Source organism: Drosophila ficusphila, unplaced genomic scaffold, assembly GCF_018152265.1.
Source record: "Drosophila ficusphila isolate 14025-0441.05 unplaced genomic scaffold, ASM1815226v1 contig_791, whole genome shotgun sequence".
NCBI classification, from domain to species: domain Eukaryota; kingdom Metazoa; phylum Arthropoda; class Insecta; order Diptera; family Drosophilidae; genus Drosophila; species Drosophila ficusphila.
Window position 1 is genome coordinate 11,903,397 of NW_025064737.1, and position 18,836 is coordinate 11,922,232.

The following is an 18,836-nucleotide window of genomic DNA, read 5'->3' on the forward strand; positions in this document are numbered from 1 at the left end:
TTGTGTTTGAATTGAATATAAAATTTTTGTAATACCATTAATATCACTTCATAAAGGTCGAAACTATATGTTATCATAACTTAATTAGGCATAAAAACCAAACTGTTCTTTCAGTGTACACGCACGGTCTCATCTGTTTGTGGGTGTTTATAATAACTGTAAAGTATATCACCACCTTGTTGAAGCACTCTCTTTTGACCTTTAGCCGGCGCTCTGTTTGTCTGTTAATGGCCTTTTTGATAACTTTTTGGCCATCTCCAGAAGAAAAACTCCATACGATACGCATTTATGTGCGTTGTAGGACTTAAATAATTTCCAAAAATATATATTTGAAAGTGAACTGGGCGGCACTACTGGAGTTGCCAGACTGGCAAACACATTTCGACCAGGGATGCCGTGTAACTATTTGCATCAGCTGTTTTTTGTTTACTTCGTTGATTCTCTCTTTTCACCTGTGCCGGAAAACGCATGCTTTTCCCATTTTCCCCGACATAAACAAATGCTATTTATATACGAATCGGCAAACTAATTGCTGCGGTGAAATGTTTTGTTTTCAACGGCCGCAGAAGTTCCCTGTTTTTGAGTGCGTGAGGTTGTTAGCCAAAAACGAAGAGGAGGCCAATTAAATAAGCAGTAAAATAGAAAAACTACAATATATTGGGCAATTGTGGCTGCCAAAAATATAACAATACGAAAAGGGTCTTTCCACGCTGGTAAACAGTAAGATTTGCTTTTTAAATATCTTAAATATACATAATATCTTCTATCGGATAAAAAATAACAAAATACGAATAAGAAGGTAATAAAGATGGTTTCGATAATTTAAAGGCGCCAAGTGGTACTATTCGGTCCGTTGTGATAAGCCCCACACCCCGGAACTGTTCGGCATTCTCTACCAGGACGATATGCCAAGAATTTGAAGGCTAATGGGGTCAACTGTTGTAAACAACAGGCCGGATCTGATTAACTTGTTGCAGTAGGTGAGTAAAACAGATTAGAACCCGGAATTGGACAATTACACTACTACTGACAATTTAATTAATGTGCACACGTTTTTAGATGCGGCCACAATTAATTTGCACAACAATGGACTGATGCGAACAGTTGTTAGCCGATGTCTGCCAAAAAAAAAATAGCAAAAGGAAGGGCAACATCAGCAGAAACTACAACAATTGCCAGAGCCGTAGCAACAATTACAAGAACCGAGTCAAATATTGCAAGTACAACAGCAGCATGCAACTGTGGCAACCCGGCCATATCAACATTTCGCCTAGAATTGAGCAATTTGCCAGTGCTGCTGCTGCTGCGTATACGTAATATTAAAAATAGGCTAACGCCCAGGCTGCAGGATGAACAAGCGCAACGTCATCATCGCGGGAATCGTGGCCAGCCTTTTGGGCCTGGTGCTCGGTGCCAACTTCTACTTCATGTACTACCTCAGCGCCGAGGAGGGCCATTTGGCCAGCGTTCGGGCGCTGGAGAACATGATTCGACACAAGATGCGCCACCTGAAGCCCAACTACCTCAATCGCAACCCGCGCTTCTTTATGTTCCGCAATAAGCTGCTCAAGAACTACAAGGCGGCGCCGTACGAGAACGCCAGCGTCCTCTGGGACATTGCCAACTGGGTGAGTCAATGGGTTCAGAAGTCAGGGAAAGAATATCTTATCGCTGATAAGCGATTGCTACATATTTGTTATCGTTATTTAAAATATTTTTTTAAATATGCAAGACGCAGAGTCACCTTTATTTTTTTAATACGTGGGAATTTAATTAAGATTTATATTTCCTGTGTTTCTTTTAGTGGCCTCATGAAAATGAGGTATACCCGTTGTACGATTCCTCTATGGGCCAGCTTTTGGAAACCATGCGCCGTGAACCGATCACCAGGGTAAGCAACCTGGCACGCGGCACCCAGTTGAAGCTGTTGATGCGCCTCTCACAGCAACAGAAGGTGATCTTCAAGCCCCAATGGTATCCTCGCGATGAAGTCATCGAGGGAACAGTATACAGCGGGAAGGATCGACACACTGCTGAAGTTTATGCCTTTTATCTTGGTGCAGTGCTAGACTTTCGATGGACGCCCATCGTTGTGGGTAGAGTGGTGAACTTAAAGAGGGAGATCTACGCCAACGGTGACCAGGAACTCCAGCAAACCATAAACATCGAAACGGACGAAGATGGCAAGGAAACTTACTGCTTATTCGGAAAGTGCCACTACTGCAACGAAGAGGAAACGGTTTGCGGTGACGAAAGGCACAACATCGAGGGCGTGCTCATCTATATCGTTCCGGGATCGTTGGCCAAGCGACGATCACCGTGGCAGCGCACCTACAAGGAGGACAAAAGAGCACCCTGGGAGGACGACATGACATACTGCAAGTAAGCTAAATATGACCCACTTTTAAAGTAAAAATAAAGATTTAATGTATCCCCTTTACAGGTCATTAAAGAACAAAATGGAAACTATTCGCCTGCTGGACCTTATAGATGTTTCAATTTTCGACTATCTTATCCAGAATGGCGATCGACATCACTATGAGACGAGAGAAGAGCGGGTGGTACTCATAGACAACGGAAAGTCCTTTGGAAATCCAAACAAGGATCACTTGGATATCCTAGCGCCGCTTTACCAATGCTGCTTGTAAGATTCTTTCATAATAATGTAACTAGATTAATTCTTATGAATACATTATAGACTCCGTAAATCTACGTGGGATCGACTGCAAGTATTCTCCGGCGGAGTGCTGACGGAGATCGTCGATAGGCTTTCCAAGCAGGATGCCCTCTATCCACTTATCACGGACAAACATAAAAAAGGAGTCGAACGACGACTTTTGGTGGTCTATGCAGTTGTGGAGTATTGCATGGACATCGAAGGCGAAAAAATGTTCAAAACTTTATAGTTCGAGATAGAGATTAAGGCTAAAACAGCTGCAGATCCTGATGAGCAAGCACTAGAGCTTCTGAAACTCACTTTCCACATCCTACTTAAAATGTTAGCTAAGAACTTTTAGTCAATGTTTACCTTCGACGGCTGTCAACATTTCTCTTATAACCTGGAATTGAGGCAAGAATGCTAAAAAAAAACTCAAACGTCTCTATTAGTATAACAATTCCCAAGATATTCAAGTTTTCAACGAAAAATATCTTTTTAACTAAATTCCCTGAAACAAATGGGTCTGTAAAATTAACCTTTAAAACATATCCGATAGTCTAGTTATAAGAATAGCGACGGTTGTTATTTAATAGGTAATATTTTAGTAAATTTGCAAAATTGTTAAGTATAGTTTTGTAGCTTAACTAAAAAGTGTGTAAACAATCAAAAACAAACACTTGTCTAATTCACTTTTGGTGGTTTTGTTTTTCCTTTCTTTTAGTTCACGTCTTAAATATAAATTTTCCAATAATATATGTTTTTAGACTTAATGCACATTTTCAGTTTATTTCTTGCCGTCTTTTTTTACATTACTAAATGTAAAAAGTTTGTTAAACTGTTTATTGTTGCGGTTGTTGGGACGGTTCTAAAAAAAATCAGATAATTAGGGAATGGTAGATATTAGAATACTTATTTTCATATTAGTAGAAGTACTGTTCTCTACTTACCTTTCCGCGCATATTCTGTTTGATTTCGGTGCCGCGAGCTCTTTGGGCTCCGCCTTTAAATTGCCGGAAGTCCACGTTCTTGTAGTCAAAGTTAGCTCCACCTTTAGGCTGAGGAACTTGCTGATTAGAACTCTGCGGATGATTTGCTCGGTTCTTAGCTTTAAAACCGCGTTGAAATTCTTTTCGCTTTTCCTGTCGCTTATTTTGCGGTGGCACTGGTTTCACTTTTTCCGCTGACTGCCTTTCTATTGGAACTTCTACGACCTCGTCATCGCTTTCGCCTGCAACTTCCTGAACAGCTTCTGCAGGTTCAGTCTTCACCGTCGGTTCTGGCTTGACTCTAGGTTGTGTATTCTCATCTTTGCGGGGCCTCTTACTGCTAGTTGGCTGGTGATCTTCGTCTGCTTTTCCGTTAGCTTGGTGCTTCCGTTTCAGTTGTTCCTTGAGAGGCACGGAGTACATGGAGTCTTCTTCTTGTTGCACTGATGCCTCCAACTTTATATTTTGCTCCGGAGCTGGCGCCGCCGGACACAAGCGTCTCTTGAGCAGCTCACTGCGTTCCCTGGCGATCTGATCGGCCTTCAGCTGCTCCATCAGAGGCAGGATGGCTAAGTAGCGTTTATAGGGCATACGGAGGTTCTCGCTCTCCTTGCGAATATGGGCCCAGCGCAGTTCCTCTTCCTGTGTAGGTTTGGCGGGCTTGTTAAACAGAGCCATTGCTGGTGCCACATTGATTGCATCTTCTTTGGGTATCTCCTCATCTTTGGGCAGAACGAGTTTTCCAGATGTAGAACTTCGTTTTAACAGCGTTGGCAAGTCGTCACGAGTCTCCTCCTGATGCGAAAAGTCATGCGGACAGTAGAGTTTGCTGCTGAAGTCCTTGGTCGAAGGTGGCAGGGAAGCCTGTGTGCTGCTACGGGCCTCTAAAATTGGCTGCAATAGTTTAATTGGTAATTAATAAATTGTTAATATCAGTTTAAAGTGGCTCCCGTTTAGACTAAATGATAAAAAAATATAACAAATAACTTTTGAATTTCTTAATGTTTGGTTTGGTTAGCCCCCTGTGAATATCAAATAAATTAGACCACTCCATGCGTCAAGCTATTCTCTTCATTTCAAGGTTAGTTACAATTAATGGATAATGAAAAAATTTCTGAATAGGCAGCGGCGTTGAACGAGTTGCAGGCGCTGCTTGAAACCGCTGGGAAACTCACTTTGATAAGAGGCTGATCGCGTGCCCTGAGAACGATCTGGTGAAGCGTGTGCAGCTGCTGTCGCACCAGTGGCGGAATCGGATTGCAGCAGGCCAGGATGCCCTGCATCTCCCTGGGAAGGCTCTCGGCGATCTGGAGCATCATGTGGTTGGGCAATACATAACCATAGCTCTCGTCCTCCGACCGCGCTGTCGCATCACGCCACTCGAAAATTCCGCGCAGAGCGTGCAGCTGGCGGTTGTCAAAAGAGCGCTTTGTTTTCCGCACCAAATCCAAGTGCGATTCCGGTCCAATGTGAGGCTTATTATATCGCTTCTTGCACACATCCGTGCTCATTTGATATACACTGTTCAGCAATCCCGGGTCCGCCTGCTGCTGGAGCAGGTCGTTTGTCATCCTTTCGTAAACGTATATCAGAAAATGGGTATCCTGACGGGCATAGTCCACCAGTTGCTGAGGCAATGGTCTCATCCGCCAATCGGCCAGTTGCAGGCTCTTGTCCACATCCAAATCAAGGTAGTACTTCAGCAGGAAGGCCAGCGATAACCGGGCAATATTTAAAGCTTTGGCTGCCCGATGGGTGTCGAACATGTTGACGATATACAGCGACAGGTCCCGCTGCAGCCACTCAATATCCAAATCGGCGCCATGAAGTATCTTCAGTTTCTTGGGATCGGTGAGTACCAGATTAAGTATATGCATCTCTTCACGCAGCTTCAGGGTATCAAAAATATAATCTTTGGAGCGAGTAGACATCTGGACCAGGCAAGTGATGCCCATAAAGGTGCGATACGAGTGGTGTTCGACATCGATGGCGATCTCGGAGGCTTGTCTTAATTCCTCCAAGGCCTGCTTTAGTTTTTCGACGGTGTCCACTAGCATCAGTTCGGTATCTGCCATCGGAGCAGGTAGCACTGGCTTTTGCTTTTGAAGTTGTTTCGCTGGGGGCTGAAACTTTAGCAGCTCGAACTCGTAGGGATGGAGGTAGGATTGGATATTGCCAGCCTCATCGTATTCGGGCAGCAAGGCCAGTGGCTTCAGCGAGTTTGGCTTTTCCTTTAGTGTTGGAGTGAATGGGTTCTGGGCACTGTTGTCTACTGGCTCCTTAAACTGAGTCTGCGGGCGCACAATGTTTTTGGCGGTGAAGAGGCGGGCAGAAACCATGTTACGTTGAGGCGTTCCAGTCGTTCTATTCCAGCTGCCCGCCTTTGGTGCCTCCTGCGTTTGTGGAGAAGCAGCTGCTGGCTCTGCTGATGTTGCGCTGCTCATCACGTCTACCTGAGCCTCCACCACCTGGTGGGGATTCCTGCGCAGACCGCTCTTAATGTCCAAGTTGGTTGTAATGCGCTCAAACAGTATGTCGTTGCACTCCTGCACCATCTCAAACTGCTCATCCAGTTGACGTCTGTTTTGAAGAAGGTAAATCAAATTAGGAACATTATATTATTGCTTTAAAGATCATTACAACAACAAGCTTTAGACGCACTTCTCAGATGCAGAACAATGTACGGATGATAAATTATGATTCGTTTATAATTTATGATTAATAGAGGTATACTTTGCTGTCGTTGACGAAACCTTACTTTGTAATGTCACCCTTGATCTGCTTGGCCTGAAGCACATTGCCGATTAGTCCAACCACCCGTTGGGACAGGTCGTCCATGACACGTGCATAACCCGGATAGCTCAAATACAGGGCCCGGGCGGTTCCCTGTGGAAAGGCATTGGCGGCTCTTGTGGCTGCCACTACGTTCTTGAAAGCTTGCTGAAAAAAACAGTTATCAAATGGTAAGGAACGAATTAAATAAAATGTAGAATCTTAACCCACGTTTGTGAAAGCCTCGACGTCTTTGATTTGGTTGTCGCCTTCTGAAGCAGATTGCTCTTGGGGATGCTCTTCCTTGGCATGCTCCTCCTCTTCATCCAAGTGTGCTCTTTTCGGGGGTCGCGGCATTTTAGTTGCTTTGTTGATATTTCGTGTTCTTTGCGGTACAAAATTTTATTCGTTTTACAGAATGTAGAAAATGTGCGTGTTTCTCTTCTTCTTTTGGGAATAGAATAACAACAGCTAGAATTTGGAGTTTATCAACTCTACCGGCAGCGAAGTTTATTCACTTTACAGCACTACACGGCGCTGGCCGCACAAAAAAAAATCCAGTTTTTCGTATTAGAAAATTTTAGTCGAATTTGGAATACTGATCCTGTAAAGTTGAAATAATGACAATCCCTGCTTTAAACGTTTACTTATTTTATTTTTCATCACTAACTTCCGTTTTTATTTTTTCTCGATTGAAAAAATTTTAACAATCTAGCTTTAAATTACATAGGTAATCATGCCAGCCAAAGTTAAAATCAGCATTCCTTTTTTTTAGATAAGGGGCCAAATTCAAATATTAGATCCTAGGAGATTCAAGCTTTTAAATTATCAAAAAAAGGCCAAGCTATTTTTTTTAAAATAAAAATTAATACATAATTGTGTTTGGTTACCAGCTGATTTCCAGTGTGTACACACCACAAAACCGGCAAAAAAACCACTAGAAGAAGAACCAACTCCAGCAGGAAGACTCGGAGTTACGTGCTAAAAAGTAATTATTAAGTCTAAGTTAAGTTTGTTTTAGAGATAACCCCACATCCAAGATGCTGGACTTGTACAGACGCACGGTGGCGCGATTTCCATTGGGTAGCGTTACCTATATGTTCGCCTACGGATCTGGCGTGAAACAACAGGAGGGCTATGAAAAACTGGGTAATGGAAATGGTTGGCGTCCAGCGCCGGGAAGTGTTGTAGACCTCGTATTCTGTGTTAAGGATGCCAAAGGATTTCATGCGGAGAACCTGCATCGCCATCCGGATCATTATTCTGCTCTAAGACTCCTGGGAACTAACTTTCTGGCCAAGTATCAAGAGCGTTTGGGTGCCGGCGTCTACTGCAACACTTTGGTTCCATTGGCGGATGTGGGTTTGACCATAAAGTATGGAGTAGTGTCTCAAGAACAACTACTTCAGGATCTGCAGGACTGGCGACATCTCTATCTAGCTGGAAGGCTCCACAAACCCGTGACGAATCTGGTTAATCCATCAGATAATCCTCCTTTGAAGGCTGCCCTGGACAGGAATCTTTTGTCAGCCCTACAAGTGGCTCTACTGCTTTTACCCGAAAAGTTCACAGCCTACGATTTGTTTCACACCATTGCCGCTTTGAGTTACAAAGGAGATTTCCGTATGATTTTCGGAGAAAACAAGCGGAAGGTTCACAACATCGTCAATCCACAAATTAACGACTTCTTCTCCTTGTATCAACCTTCATTGGGGCAGCTCTCCAATTATGTGGCTGTAAATATGAAGGGACATGAGCCAGGAAGTAGGAAACCAGCCATAATCTTTGAGCAGGATAAATCCTCGACAGCCACTGCTCAACACCTTCACCAATTGCCCGAGGAGCTCAAGAAACGACTGGAGCGGAATGCTGCCTGCAGTGGCGACTACACCAAGGTGGTGGAGTATCTATCCATGGCTTCACAACTACCGGAAGTGGTGCAGGCATCCGTCAACGACATCGTTTGGCGCAGCAGTGTCACGCAATCGATCAAAAACATTGCCAGTGCGGGTGTTCTTAAGTCCCTGGTCTATAGCTACCGCAAGGCTCAGAAAACATTCGCTGTTTAGATAATTTCTTTTTGGGCTAAGCCCTTTAGCTGCCAATCGACCGTCTAGTTGTCCTATCCAATTGCATTTCGTTATATATTTTTAAGCCTAAAAGTTGTTAACTGCAATATACGTTTAGCTCAAGCCAAAGACCTGAGTTTTTTTGGGGATCACAGAGAGAAGTCCTCCAGTCAAACAACAGATATTTTATTAGTGGGCGTTCGAGGAACCTGCATTTTAGTTTTCGGAAAACAACCTAAGGAAAATGAATGCCATGTCGTGTTTGGTACAGAATAATATTTTTAATCAATAATTCATTTTAATTTTTTTTACAGACAATGTCCAGCGAAAGTAGCAGTAGTGACAGCAGCATCTCAAGCGATGAAAGACACAAGAAGCGAAAGCACAAAAAACATAACAAGGATGTGGACAAGTCCAAAAAGAAGTCAAAAAAGCACAAAAAAGAAAAGCGCCGACACAAGGAGAAAAAGCGTAGCAGGCATGAGAAGGAACAAACAGCATTTCAACCCCAACCTTCTGTTTTGGTAAATCTTCCCCCACCTGATTTGGCTTCAAACAGTGAGGATGCATTCGGTCCTGCCCTTCCACCGCACTTAAGAAAGTCTAGTCAGCCGGAAATGCCAGTAGAAGGTAATCCTCAGAAAGAGCTGGGACCGCAACCCAAGGCCATGATTGGTCCCATTCTACCTAGCAATTTGACCATGGATAAGTCTCCCAATAAAAACGATGAAGCTGATAGTGATGATGATCTAGCTGGTACTTTTGGGCCCCTACCTAACGCCAGCCAAGTGGCACTGGAGGAGCGTGCTCTTGCACTCAAATTGGCCGCTTTAGAGGGTGGAGGATTGGGTACTTCCACAGACCAAGAAGTGCGAGAAGAGTGGATGCTGGAACTGCCAGATGTGGGATTAAAGAGCGGTCTTGCCGCTCTAAGCAATATGAAGCGCACATTCTACCAAGGAAAGGAGCGACCAGACTTCAGCGATCGTTCCTCCTGGACGAAGACACCTCAGAGTGAAGCGGCTGCAGCTGCATCCGGTCCAAAAGCATTTAGTTCCAAGGAGCTGGAGCAGATGGCTCAGGCGAAATACGAGCAGCAGCGCGATGATGAACAGGAGAGCATGGCCAAAAAGCACAAAAAGAAGCACAAGAGGGAAGAATCTTTAGTTGATCTGCATCAAAAAAAGTTAAGAAAAGAACAAAGAGAAAAGGTGGGAGCAAAACAATAATTCATTAATGTTGGTTGCATATTTAAGTTAAATTTCTTAATAGGAAAAGGAACTTGCGGCTTCGGGATCCAAGCCAGAGCGAAGACCATTTAGTAGGGACGTGGACTTAAAGCTCAACAAGATCGACAAGAATCAAACCAAGCAGATTGTCGACAAGGCCAAAATACTTAACACGAAGTTCTCCAGGGGACAGGCTAAGTACCTGTAACAAGAATTTATTTTTTTATTTAGGCAAAAGAAAAAAGGGAATAAAATATACACACGTATTGTAGTTTTATTGGCTCTGCATAACTTTAAGCTTATTCTTTATCGACATAAATAAGTAAGTTGAGGACATACACTTAAGTGGAAAATAAAAGCTAAGAGTACAAAAAATATTTTATTTTCAACGCTGCGGCGGTGGCTTCGGCTTTGGAATCTTGGAAAGCAGCATTTGAATTTCGTCCTTTTCCTTCCAATCCTTCCATAACTCGTACAGATTGACAATAGCACGTACGATCTCCTGAACTTTATCCAAATCTACATTCAGCTCGGCGAACCATTGCTTCGTTGCGTCTTTTTGCAGAATAACGCAAGCGATCTGAAGGCAGGCGATGGCGATCTGGGATAAAATATGTTGTGTGATCAAATGTCATTAGTTTGCTACTTCGGATCACCCACCTGATAGGGAGGATACAGTAGGCAGACATCGGTGCGCAGGGAATCGTTGACAATGCGCCAGCTCAGAGTAAGCAACTGGTCCTCCTGACCCATGTCCTGTACTAATTGCAGCAGTGGTCTGTACGGCTGGTAGACGATTAGGCAGCAATCCAAGTTCTCCAGTAGATAGAACTCGCACTCCAGGATGTGATTGGTGCGGTAGGGGAACTCCTGGGCGTAAGCATAGCTGAATTTGGTCTTTATGGCAGACTGGCAGATGGAAATCAGACGAGAATTGGAAATGACACCGAACTCCTCCACTTTGGATGCCAGCAAAATGCAAGTGGGGGCCAGCAGCAGAGGATCGATGTTCTTCAGTGAGTTTCTCGCGTAGAATCGCTTAAAGTACACCGTAGCCGTGGCAATAACCTGTTGCCTGAGTTTTAACTGCTCACCGAGCACCTGGATCACGTTGGCAAAGAATATAAACACCTTTTGGTATTCATCCTCGTTCAGCGCTAACAAATCGTGCTGACGCTCCCTTAGCAGATCCTGTTTGTCCAAAATCCACTGCTGGGAGTGCGAACTCTGCCAGAAATTTCCCGCCATTTTGTTAGGAGTAGGCCGAGCTACAAGCGCCGGCCAAAGTTTTTGTGTTAGCTATCCAAATTTATTGTTAATTTTCAAAGAACGCCGACCCGACCAGAAAAACCGAAAAAATTGAGTTGCTTTCGCAGACAGTGTGTGCACACTTTGGGTTTTTCCCACAAACAGCTGATTGACCGCCGCCAACTTAACGTTCGCAGTTCATCAGTGTGTGTGTGTGTGAATTTTCTTCAGCGCCGCGGCCACAGACGAAAAAGTCTTAAAAATTTTTTAGTTAATAAGATATTAAACGATTTAACTAAACGATGGCGTTGCGAGTTCTTGGCGTGACGCAGAATATGCGTACCTTCATGCGCGGCGTTGACATGCTCAAGGTAAGTCGATCCAGCCAGCGAATGATTACGCTCCTCAGGATTTAAATTACGTAATTTGTAAATGGTTGTGTATTTGGCAGTGTTTTCGGGTAACATCGGGAATAATAATTAAAAATAAACAGATCTTTGTTGGGTGTTTCGAAAGCCTTTCAGTTTTTCTGCAGAAAACTCTGAGAATTTGTTTATAAACCCCCTTACAAGTTCGTTGAGGTTATGTTCGTGCTTTACTTAACTTTGTTCTAAAGTTTATTTTTCATTTTCCCAAACTTACAGCGCTACAAGTCGGCTGCCACGCTGCAGAAGACCTTGTTGAACATACCCGCCACCCAGGTGACCAAGCTGGACAACGGTCTCCGCGTGGCCAGCGAGGATTCCGGCGCCTCCACCGCCACCGTGGGTCTTTGGATCGATGCGGGCTCACGTTCCGAGAACGAGAAGAACAATGGAGTTGCCCACTTCCTGGAGCACATGGCCTTCAAGGTGAGAACACCGGTTTAGTCCTTAAAAAACATACTTTTCTAAACTCATTTTAAAGGGCACTGCCAAGCGCTCGCAGACCGATCTAGAACTGGAGGTTGAGAACCTGGGCGCCCACTTGAACGCCTACACCTCCCGGGAGCAGACCGTCTTCTACGCCAAGTGCTTGTCCAAGGATGTGCCCAAGGCTGTCGAGATCTTGGCCGATATCATCCAGAACTCCAAGCTGGGTGAGGCCGAGATCGCCCGCGAACGCTCCGTGATTTTGCGCGAGATGCAGGAAGTGGAGAGCAACCTGCAGGAGGTTGTCTTCGATCATCTGCATGCTACCGCCTACCAGGGCACTCCTCTGGGCCAGACCATTCTTGGACCCACCAAGAACATTCAGTGAGTGTTTCTGTGCTTTACAAGACTACAGTCTACATACAAATATTACGTGTTCATATAGGTCCATTGGCAAAGCCGATTTGACCGACTACATCCAGACCCACTACAAGGCTTCGCGCATCGTTCTGGCCGCCGCCGGCGGCGTCAAGCACGATGATCTGGTCAAGCTTGCCTGCGGAAGCTTGGGCGGTCTGGAGGCAAGTGTGTGCCCGGCGGAGATTACCCCATGCCGTTTCACCGGCTCCGAGGTGCGCGTACGTGACGACTCTCTGCCCCTGGCCCATGTGGCCATCGCCGTCGAGGGCTGCGGCTGGACCGACCAGGACAACATCCCCCTGATGGTGGCCAACACCCTGGTGGGTGCCTGGGATCGTTCCCAGGGCGGTGGCGCCAACAACGCCTCCAACCTGGCCCGCGCCAGCGCTGAGGACAGTAAGTGGTGCACTCCCGGACCTTTTGGATGTTTGAACTGACTTTATTTCTGTTTTAGATCTCTGCCACAGCTTCCAGTCTTTCAACACCTGCTACAAGGACACCGGTCTCTGGGGCATTTACTTCGTCTGCGACCCTCTGCAGTGTGAGGTAAGTCAATCTTTAATAAAGTTAATTGCAGGGGAAATTTTATTATGACATTTTAGTCAAGTAAAGCAATTTGCAAATATTTTAATTTTGCAATTTACTGATATTTTATTTAAATCATTCAGGACATGCTCTTCAACGTGCAAAGCGAATGGATGCGCCTGTGCACCATGGTCACCGAGGCCGAGGTGGAGCGCGCCAAGAACCTGCTGAAGACCAACATGCTGTTGCAGCTGGACGGCACCACGCCCATCTGCGAGGACATCGGCCGCCAGATCCTGTGCTACAACCGCCGCATCCCTCTGCACGAACTGGAGCAGCGCATCGATGCCGTGAGCGTTGGCAATGTGCGCGACGTGGCCATGAAGTACATCTACGACCGCTGCCCGGCCGTCGCTGCTGTGGGACCCGTGGAGAACCTGCCCGACTACAACAGAATCCGCTCCTCCATGTACTGGCTGAGGGTCTAAGGAGTTCCACCCCGGCTGTTGTTGGACATTGTAGTTTAATTCAAATGAAAATTTCGCCCGCAGAGGATCAGTAAACCGATAATACTAAAAGTTACATAAGTTGCTGCGCCTTTATTGATGTGTGTAATTAATGGGAATGCCGCTGAGTCCCTGCTGCAGCGGGGCGGGTTCCGTTTGGCCCAGGGCAGGGTCCAATCCTTGCCAGGTGCGATCCTCGAAGGAGAGACCCGTGTCCGTGGTCATTAAAGCCATTTTGGCTTGCGTGGCTAACGCAAGTGAAGCAGGATCTCCGGCTGTTTCCACGGAATCGTTTAGCGCTCCTCTTAGCCTTCCGCTAACCAAGCTGACATCGTTCTCTGGTATGCCTGCCACATCGAAGGGTAGAAAGCTGCGACCTTCTGGCAGAAGTTGCTTAAAGTCCGTCACATAGGCCTCGGGATATTTCATGTGCCAAGCGGGATTTAGGGCCATCTCTGCTTCGAAGACAGACACAATGGGCTTATAGTACTCCTTGGAGTCATACATGTTGTTGAAGGGACAACCGATAAGTACAAAGCAATCAATCTCTAGGAAGTTGGCCAGTTTGGCAGGGTTGATTCTTCCCACAGAAATAAGCTGCGTCTTGATACCTCTGCCCTTGGCCATAGTTTGCAGGCGGGCCACCACATCTAAGTAACCCTCAGCCGAAAGCGTTGCCACAATCAATCCCAGGGTTTGTGCATCCTTGCATTTTTCGATGTGGAAATAGCGACGACGGATGAACTGAGCCGTGAGTGGATTCTTGGAACTAAGAGCGCCGCATGCCCCATCGTAGATATACCACTGGACTGCAGCGAGAGCGGTCAGGGAAAGATTGGCAAAACGCTGGTTGTCGCTGCCTATAAAAATGCAAATCCGTTCGAGGCTGGAGGGCTCCTTAGAGGGACTTGAACTCCCTTCAATGGGAGGAAACAGCTCTAGCAGGAGATCCTTAGGCTGCAGGGCCTCAGTCAGTTGCTTCTTTAACTCCTCCTTATAGATATGCTGGTATCCAATGTCTAAGTAAACGCACACCTGTCGCTCTTTGCTATCTGGACGAAGGCTCTGTAATTTGCCGAGAAGAAGATCCAAATCCAAGGGTAACTCTGGGTAAAGATAGAGCACCGGCAAGCGGGAGGCCCTGCTGCGACAGGCATTTCCGAAGTGAATCACACTATCTGCATCCACATGAGCAGCCGCAATCTCGTCAACGCAACAGCTACCGTACGTGGTGTCAGCCAGGATAAAGACCTTTACTTCCTCCGGCGCAAGTAGCTTCCTTAGGTCCACACTAATGGCATTACTGTGGGGCAAATAGTCGTCAGGAAATTGCAGGCAAACCTAAACAAGAAATTTAGAAAATAAATTATAGAGCTATTAATACATCGAAATTACGCACCCTTTTGTAACTATTTTCGCGAATCCAATCAACGCTTGTTTTACTATGGTTTTCGTTCCAAATCTGTTCAAAAGACACCGGCTGCTCCGTCTCCGTTTGGCGCTCCAAAGCAGCGGTGTCCGAGCTGGAGAAAGCCGATGCTGATGTTTCGGATGAGCTCATTTCCAATAAATTCGACAAGAATCCTTTGTTCAACTTTTTTTGTCCAAAAAATAAAATGCAATTAAATAAACAATAGTGGTGGACCACCCACAAAGTAATCGATATATCGTATTCATCGTTAAATAAAACGTTCGTTTCGATAGTTAACGATACCACTAACGAAAATGTGACCATGGAAATTCGATTGCTGGTTTGAATAATTTTCTGTTAAGCATCAAATAATTTTTAAATTCAAAATGGGGACTAAGACACAACCATTTCCTTAATAGGATTTTAACAATGTTTATTCTCTCACAAATCGTTTTTATGAGGAGAATGTGTCGATACAATTCATCTCAAGCGATCACATTGATCTTGACCCAAATTAACCTTTTAAAACGCCTACCAACACTTGTTGCTTTCTCCATTTCTCCCACTAAAAGAAGATGTTCAATGGTTAGATCTACCATAACATTGACAAAAAATATGAAAAATCAAAACCTTCGGTGTGTTGTAAAAAAATGTTTTGAAAGTGGGAAGCAGGATAGCAGCTCCATGTTCAAGTTTCCCATGAATCCGGTTATTCGAAAAAAGTGGATGGAGAACGTTGGCCTTTTGAAAGACTTTAATTTATTCAACAGTCGAGTGTGTAGGCGTCATTTTGAGACGCAGTGTTTTGGCAAGGCGAAGCTATTTTCCTGGGCAGTTCCGACCCTTTTTTTGGGTAAATTGATTAACAAAATATAACCCTTAATACCTCTTTACACATTTTATGTAAACATTTCCAGGTGAAAAAGAAGTTCTCCATCAAAGCAGTAAACCACAGAAAGATTACATTCGAAAATGTGTCATCAAAAACTGCCCATCACGATCTCCTCCCGAAAGATTACATTTTTTTCCCACAAACCCAGAGTTGCGACAGGAGTGGATGGATATATGTCGCCTTTCCGTGGACAACAAGGTGCTTTTTATTTGTGGCAGGCACTTCAGCCCCACTTTTCTGCCCAATCGCAAAGGCAATTTAAAAAAGAACGCCATTCCAGAGCTCTATTTGGATGAAGAAGGTAGCGATCCTCTCGGAAGGACCTTTAAGAGCGAAAAAGGCATTCAAAGAAGAGAATATTGTGTCCCAAGAGCGATGATTCAGGCATCGACGATGAAAGCTACAAGGAGAGCAGGCCACATGAGTCCTGCTCCAACTGCCTTGACCTCGAAAAGAAATTGACAGATGCACTTCTTCGAATTGAGCAGCTCGAGAAAAACCAGAAGACTGAAACAGACAGCGACGAAGAGGAAGAACTGATTTTCGTGCTTATGAAATAGACATGTTCTCTTCATAGCTTAAAGTACCTTTATTCTAGTGCATAACTAATTCTAATTGAATCAGCCGCCTGTTGGTGTCATAGGGCAGGCGATATGGCATTGTTGCTGCCATGTTAGACAGGGCTTTAGCTCGTTGTTTGAGCTCTTGCATCTGGCTCTGTTCCAATGGGCCACCCATGCCCGCCTTCAACTGTTTGTACTGTCGCTGGGCAATGTCCATGGCGGCCACAATAACATCGGGCAGCACCTTAATTACCTCTCCGCTCAGTCGTTTCACGTTGGCCAGACAAATATCCACATCGTTCGTCGTGTTGGGCATCAGTTGGGTGCGCCGCAGCTGCTCCAGTGCAGCACACAGCTTTCCCTCATGATAGAAGTTGAAGAAGATAAGCAGATCCTGAAGAAGCACAAAGCTGCACTTCATTTTGGACTCCACCTCAATGCTGTCACTGGCCAACAGCTGGCTAAATCTCTGGGCTTCCTGGTCAAGTCGCTCCCTTAACGATCCTCCCTGCGTTGGTAGCTGCACCACCTGAGCCAGCAAAATACAGATGTGCTTCAAGGCCAAGTTATATTTGCCGGCCATTTCGTAAAGTCGCGCTGAGATCTCAAAGTTTCCAAGGGAAGCCAGTTCATCGGCCACCAGCGCGGCCATAGTATGTGTATCGAACTCCGGACAATCAAATTGGCGGAAAAGTCCGCTAAAAAATTACCATTAATACCGATTAACAATAAAATAAAACTTCTATCTTACCTGTTAACCTCGTCGTGGTCACTCGTTTGCCGCTGGCCGAAAATCAGGTCGAAAATTGTGGTATCGAAGACGCCACTTTCCACCACCACATCGCACACACAAGACATGAACATGTTTCTGCCCTTGGGATCCTTCAAACAACGCAACGTGTAGTAGTAGTGCAATGCCTCAGAGGTGTCCGTGCGCTCGAATCGCTGCACATAAAGCCGTATCAAACGGGTTAAATTAAGCCGTCTTAGAGGCTGCGGATCCATTATGTCAATCGAGATCAGAGGCTGGGATACGCTGCGCGCTCCGCCCAAAAGACCCAATTCATGCAGGGCTATGGCCATGTGCACGGCATGCACCCTAGTGTCATCCCGGCGGGCCAGAAACTCGATGGCGGCCTCAAACTGGCCCGTGAGCGCCAAGGTCTCAAAATATAAAATCGGCTGCTGGCCGGCATTAAAGTACTTCTCACCGTACTTTTCCAGAATCAGTGACTGTAGTTTCCCATAACTGGCGGCGTCACCGGGATTTAGCATAGCCAAGCGGATCCACAGGAAGTCATCAATGGTCTTGGCCACCTCTCCGTGGACTTCGTTTACATCGCAGGCCAAGAGAATGCAGTAAACAGCTTTCTTATAAGCATCCGTGGAGTTGCGAATCTTGTTGGCATACTGCAATCGTAGTTGGTTTTCGATTCGAGAATTGGTTTCACCCGCATTTCGATCCGCCACCAGCTGGGCAAACTCCTCGTGACCCGCCTCGCGAAGGAATTCCACCGCCGTCTCAACCGAACCACATCGCAGTCCGTAGTAGACCAACGGCCACAAGGGTCTTTCACCCACGGTGTCCACAAGACCGATGGCTTGCTGGGCACTGAATCGGTGGCTTACATACGCCAGGACCAACTGATAGCTGTTGATGGCAAAGGAGTCGCCCACCTGAGAGCACATGAACACCCGGTAACGCCGTTCTAAGTAGGATTTAGCGTGGTTAACGAACTCAGGCCGCTGCTGCCGGCTCTTGAGGGGATCGGTGTTCAGAGGTTCGCTTATTTGAGTGACGCAAGTCAGCAGAGTCCACATATCTGTCAGTCGAGAATCGCCAAAGCTCTGGGATAGCTGAGCGAACTTTTGCACGAGATTGGGTCGGTGGCTCCCCTTAAGCAGTAGTTCATTATACTGCCTGAGCTCCTGTGCGTAGACAAGTTCTAAGGCATCGAGACAGGAACGAGGCTGGCAGTTGGGATTAAGGATTGTCGGTTCGGGCAGCCGCTGCAGGTCGATAAAGTTCTGCGAGGGTGCTATTAAAGCGTCCAGCAACCGGGTCTTTTCATCGTTCCAGGTGTTGTTAATGCTGGCCCACCTTTGCTTGGTTACCGAATCACTGATCTGGGGGTTGAGGAACATGTCAGAAATAATTTGTACTTTTTATACCTTACTTACATTCTTGTTCGTATCCTCGATCACTGAAAGGATGGCATTCTCGCGCTCATTCTTCAGAAACGTTCGCACATCCGTGTCTGCTTTAACGTCCAGAGGCTCGAAGGTTTTCCGCGCACTCAAAGCCTCCAACTTCTGGTTAAGTTTGGGCAGATCAACGCCCTTGGATCCCAGCAGTATATGCCTGGTAAAAAAGAAATATATAAAAGTTTGGGCCAGTTTGCTTGCAGCATATGTATGTACTCACGCCTGTATTTCTTTGCCGCCGGTTTGGGTAACGCGGGAATGGAGCTCCGTGGTGGCCTGCAGGACCTGCTGAAGCGTGCGCTCCACGGCAGGCAGCTCGCACTCCGCCTTAGTCTCATTGGTCAAGTTTTGGGCTCGCTGCAGCAGCGTGTTTAGGTCCATTTTTTACAAATAAATAAACTTACACTAAAAACCCACCGAAGCACACATGGATCAGAGTGCCCACATTTTTGCGCCACAACCTAATTAGGGATAACATTATCGGTTGTTCAGCTATCGAC

General features: G+C 45.8%; 9 protein-coding genes across 11 annotated transcripts; 5 read left to right on the forward strand and 4 right to left on the reverse strand.

The window, feature by feature from the left end:
* Nucleotides 1-421: 421 nt before the first annotated feature.
* On the forward strand, nt 422-3,333 carry LOC108098851 (glycosaminoglycan xylosylkinase homolog). 2 transcript variants are annotated; one of them, XM_017202013.2, is made up of 6 exons: nt 422-720; nt 829-980; nt 1,060-1,628; nt 1,805-2,382; nt 2,444-2,644; nt 2,699-3,333. In XM_017202013.2, the coding sequence occupies exons 3-6, from the start codon at nt 1,350-1,352 to the stop codon at nt 2,904-2,906; spliced, it is 1,266 nt and encodes a 421-aa protein (XP_017057502.2). In that variant the 5' UTR covers nt 422-720; nt 829-980; nt 1,060-1,349; the 3' UTR covers nt 2,907-3,333. The 2 variants fall into 2 exon arrangements, with proteins under 2 accessions (XP_017057502.2, XP_043065207.1); XM_043209272.1 differs by having other exon boundaries at nt 422-713.
* A 79-nt stretch (nt 3,334-3,412) lies between these two features.
* Nucleotides 3,413-7,004, reverse strand: LOC108098847 (exosome component 10). Its single transcript, XM_017202010.2, has 5 exons — nt 6,649-7,004; nt 6,404-6,585; nt 4,821-6,225; nt 3,607-4,539; nt 3,413-3,524 (listed from the first exon to the last, which is right to left on the reverse strand). The coding sequence occupies exons 1-5, from the start codon at nt 6,772-6,774 to the stop codon at nt 3,444-3,446; spliced, it is 2,727 nt and encodes a 908-aa protein (XP_017057499.1). The 5' UTR covers nt 6,775-7,004; the 3' UTR covers nt 3,413-3,443.
* Nucleotides 7,005-7,123: 119 nt separating this feature from the next.
* On the forward strand, nt 7,124-10,003 carry LOC108098852 (GPALPP motifs-containing protein 1). Of its 2 annotated transcripts, none has more exons than XM_017202015.2 (3): nt 7,124-7,405; nt 8,801-9,697; nt 9,759-10,003. In XM_017202015.2, exons 2-3 carry the CDS (start codon nt 8,804-8,806, stop codon nt 9,921-9,923), a joined length of 1,059 nt encoding a protein of 352 aa, XP_017057504.1. In that variant the 5' UTR covers nt 7,124-7,405; nt 8,801-8,803; the 3' UTR covers nt 9,924-10,003. The 2 variants fall into 2 exon arrangements, with proteins under 2 accessions (XP_017057504.1, XP_017057503.1); XM_017202014.2 differs by lacking the exon at nt 7,124-7,405 and adding an exon at nt 7,494-7,566.
* Nucleotides 7,345-8,615, forward strand: LOC108098853 (phosphatidate cytidylyltransferase, mitochondrial). Its single transcript, XM_017202016.1, has one exon. The coding sequence runs from the start codon at nt 7,458-7,460 to the stop codon at nt 8,484-8,486; it is 1,029 nt and encodes a 342-aa protein (XP_017057505.1). The 5' UTR covers nt 7,345-7,457; the 3' UTR covers nt 8,487-8,615.
* LOC108098854 (cyclin-C) lies at nt 9,972-10,970 on the reverse strand. The gene is made up of 2 exons (XM_017202017.2): nt 10,376-10,970; nt 9,972-10,316 (listed from the first exon to the last, which is right to left on the reverse strand). The coding sequence occupies exons 1-2, from the start codon at nt 10,961-10,963 to the stop codon at nt 10,101-10,103; spliced, it is 804 nt and encodes a 267-aa protein (XP_017057506.1). The 5' UTR covers nt 10,964-10,970; the 3' UTR covers nt 9,972-10,100.
* Nucleotides 10,971-11,217: 247 nt separating this feature from the next.
* LOC108098849 (mitochondrial-processing peptidase subunit beta) lies at nt 11,218-13,341 on the forward strand. The gene is made up of 6 exons (XM_017202011.2): nt 11,218-11,334; nt 11,608-11,814; nt 11,870-12,198; nt 12,260-12,630; nt 12,689-12,780; nt 12,903-13,341. Exons 1-6 carry the CDS (start codon nt 11,266-11,268, stop codon nt 13,245-13,247), a joined length of 1,413 nt encoding a protein of 470 aa, XP_017057500.1. The 5' UTR covers nt 11,218-11,265; the 3' UTR covers nt 13,248-13,341.
* LOC108098850 (2-(3-amino-3-carboxypropyl)histidine synthase subunit 2) lies at nt 13,339-14,909 on the reverse strand. Its single transcript, XM_017202012.2, has 2 exons — nt 14,665-14,909; nt 13,339-14,606 (listed from the first exon to the last, which is right to left on the reverse strand). The coding sequence occupies exons 1-2, from the start codon at nt 14,824-14,826 to the stop codon at nt 13,359-13,361; spliced, it is 1,410 nt and encodes a 469-aa protein (XP_017057501.1). The 5' UTR covers nt 14,827-14,909; the 3' UTR covers nt 13,339-13,358.
* Nucleotides 14,910-15,202: 293 nt separating this feature from the next.
* Nucleotides 15,203-16,128, forward strand: LOC108098958. The gene is given in 3 exon segments (XM_017202170.2): nt 15,203-15,529; nt 15,594-15,923; nt 15,926-16,128. Coding segments are annotated over 3 exon segments (804 nt in total). The 5' UTR covers nt 15,203-15,258.
* A 5-nt stretch (nt 16,129-16,133) lies between these two features.
* Nucleotides 16,134-18,806, reverse strand: LOC108098957 (nuclear pore complex protein Nup93-1). Its single transcript, XM_017202169.1, has 4 exons — nt 18,557-18,806; nt 18,313-18,493; nt 16,883-18,258; nt 16,134-16,829 (listed from the first exon to the last, which is right to left on the reverse strand). Exons 1-4 carry the CDS (start codon nt 18,715-18,717, stop codon nt 16,163-16,165), a joined length of 2,385 nt encoding a protein of 794 aa, XP_017057658.1. The 5' UTR covers nt 18,718-18,806; the 3' UTR covers nt 16,134-16,162.
* Between the last annotated feature and the right edge of the window lie 30 nt (nt 18,807-18,836).